Genomic DNA, 2,841 nt, shown 5'->3' on the forward strand with positions numbered 1-2,841 from the left:
ATGCTTTAATGTTCAAAAAACACATTATTTTTCAAATACTGTACATTATTGTAGGTCCTCTATGCCCTGCCTCTATGCCCCGCACACACACACACACACACACACACACACACACACACACACACACACACACACAAGAGGCGCTTTTATTAGATGATTGTTTAAATGGAGCGAGAGAGAAATGAGAAGGAAAAATAACAGACTGACATCTGGGGAGAGAGGCAGACTGAGAGGGAAATAAAGGCAAAATAAAGTTTCCATAGTAAGAAGAGTGAGATGTGGCTAGGGTTGAGTGATAAATCAATATTGATATTTATCGAAAAAATATTTATTGATAAAGTTTATTAAAACATTATATTCATTACATCAAATTATATCATACAACCAATATATTTTTTTCATTCTTGTTTTAATTTGTACAGTTTACAAGTTCTGTTCTGTTGTAAATGAATTGTTATATATTATTTGATTGTTATATTTTAATTTGATTACATTTTAAAAGATAAATGAAACTGTTCGTTTTATTAGAATTAATTTCATTTTACATAATTTTTGATTACATTCATTCCTGAGGTCTAACAAACATGTGGAGTGCATGTCCTTCCTCTTTAATGGTATAAAATGTATACTGTGATAAATATCAATATCGAATGATATAGAAAAAAAATATATTGTGATAATATTTTTGGCCATATAGCCCAGCCCTAGATGTGGCTTGATGCAGATTAATTTAACCATGTGCAAATGCATCACCTAGGTATCAAGGCATCATCCTAGGTATCAAGAGCAAAATGGAGAGGACCATCATCTGAGAGCGAAATGTTTTCATTCTCACTACCTGTATGTAAACAGCAGATGTTGATTCTCCTACCTGTCGAGATACAGCCAGCTGCAGCGCCAGGTAGAAAACAGCTAGATGATCAGTGGGGGACAGACTCTGTGCCCTGAGAGAGAGAAACAGAGCGTTTCATCAGTGTGTGTGTGTGTGAGAGAGAGAAAGAGAGAGAGAGAGAGCGAGAGAGAGAGAGAGAGAGCGAGAGAGAAAGAGAGAGAGAGAGAGAAAGAGAGAGAGATTTAGTTAGTTAAATTTAGGACAGTCTGAAATAGACTTGTGCCGGTATTCGGTAATGCGATATATCACGGTAATGAATATGCACGATATTGTTATCATGGGCTCTTCAATCACCTCTGGAAAGCGCTCAGCGCTTTTTTCTGATACTCTTCCTGCATTCCTCGAAGAGATGCTGTTAAGACAACAGAAATGTGAGAAGATGGTAAGGACAAGATAAAGCAAGAAACAATCTGTAAGGTTTCAGATACCTTAATGTTAGAGAAAGGATATCACAGGATTATAGTGTGTGTAACAGAAGGAAGACATAATGTATAGAGCATTACAGAGTGATTATTAAATTATGTAACTGTCATTACAGAGCGTGTTATATAAGAAAAGAGAGAGGTTATAAAGTATCAGTGGATTATAGAAGGGTATAGATCATGTTATAGAATGCAGAGAAAATGTATAAAGCATTATGAAGGCATTACAGAGAAATACAGAGCATGTTTAAAATGTGTTATATAAGAGTAGAGAAAGGGAAACGTACAAATCGTTTAAACGGTACAGAATAGTGGTTCTCAACTAGGGCCAAAAACTTCCAAGTGGGCCATAGGATGATAATGAAAATTATTTAATTATATTAAAATATATATTTTTTTAAATGTATTCAAACTTAATAAAAATAATATTTTCCCCCCTTAATAACTATTATTTTCATTGAAAATCATGCAGAATCAGAATCTTGATTATTACAAAATCTCAAAATGAATTGTGTTCAATGAATATATCAACACTCCCAGTTTCTGTTAATAACAATGAATGACAACAATCAGAGTTGCCACAATTAGAGCAGAAATACCAGAGGTATTCTTAGCCAATATGGGGGGCCTTTGATTATTGTTACACAATGGTAGGCCTTTGAATTACAAAGGTTGAGAACCACCAGCATTATAAAACGTTATAGAAAGTGTATTGTTTTATATAAGTATTATAGCGTGGATCAAAGTGCATTATATAAGGAAGAGAAAAAAAACTGCATAGTATAAAAGACTACTGGGAGGGTACATGGTGTTTTAGAGGGTAGAGAAAGAGTTTACAGTAATATACAGAAATTAAGGAGACAATATAGAGTGTTATAGAGAGGTACAGAGTGAATTATAGAGGACAAAACAAGGTATAAAATATTATAAATGGATTATAGGGAAAACGTGTGTGTGTGTGTTAAAGAGGATACAGTAAAGATTACAGTCTTATAAGGGTATAGAAATGGTATATACAGTGCATTCTACTGCAGGTATGCTTACCATCTGTGGCTTTCAGGCTGTAGACGAGACCAATAGCTAGATAGCCTTTGGCCCTGAATTCAGCCGCCTTCTCACCCATATCAATCACTATTTTAGCAAAGCGCTCACCTTCTTCCAGCTAAAAAAACACAAATACACACCCCATGTCATCACCATCTCACTGTTCGTGGACGGTCTAACAGTAAAGGATTTACAGAGTCATAAACAGGTCAGGGTCAGCTCTCCGGTTGAGCCTGTGCGTATTTCCCATGATTCCTCTTTTATTACCCAGTGCAGATTTCCAATACACAGCTTGACGGCCAGCAGAGGAATGGTGGGATTGTCCGGCTTCAGTCTCATACACTCCTTCAGCACCTTCACTGCTCGAGCCGACTACACACACACACACACACACACACACACACAACAAGATTAGACTCAAGAGTAATTTCTAGCAGAATATATATATATATATATATATATATATATATATATATATATATA

The 2,841-nt window shown here is 35.4% G+C and overlaps 1 protein-coding gene across 4 annotated transcripts in view; it reads right to left on the minus strand.

Annotated features, from left to right (window-relative positions):
• The window catches only part of LOC107654850 (tetratricopeptide repeat protein 7B-like), a 43,783-nt gene that overhangs the window by 23,422 nt on the left and 17,520 nt on the right, over positions 1 to 2,841 (minus strand). For all 4 annotated transcript variants that reach the window (XM_016442127.1, XM_016442128.1, XM_016442130.1 and 1 more), the window contains 4 exons: positions 2,626 to 2,730; positions 2,359 to 2,476; positions 1,187 to 1,244; positions 872 to 944 (listed from right to left, as the gene is read on the minus strand). In XM_016442127.1, the coding sequence (XP_016297613.1) occupies positions 872 to 944; positions 1,187 to 1,244; positions 2,359 to 2,476; positions 2,626 to 2,730 (354 nt within the window). The remainder of the gene's footprint in view (positions 1 to 871; positions 945 to 1,186; positions 1,245 to 2,358; positions 2,477 to 2,625; positions 2,731 to 2,841) is intronic.

Source organism: Sinocyclocheilus anshuiensis, unplaced genomic scaffold (genome assembly GCF_001515605.1).
Source record: "Sinocyclocheilus anshuiensis isolate Anshui unplaced genomic scaffold, SAMN03320099.WGS_v1.1 scaffold335, whole genome shotgun sequence".
In the NCBI taxonomy this organism is placed as follows: Eukaryota; Metazoa; Chordata; class Actinopteri; order Cypriniformes; family Cyprinidae; genus Sinocyclocheilus; species Sinocyclocheilus anshuiensis.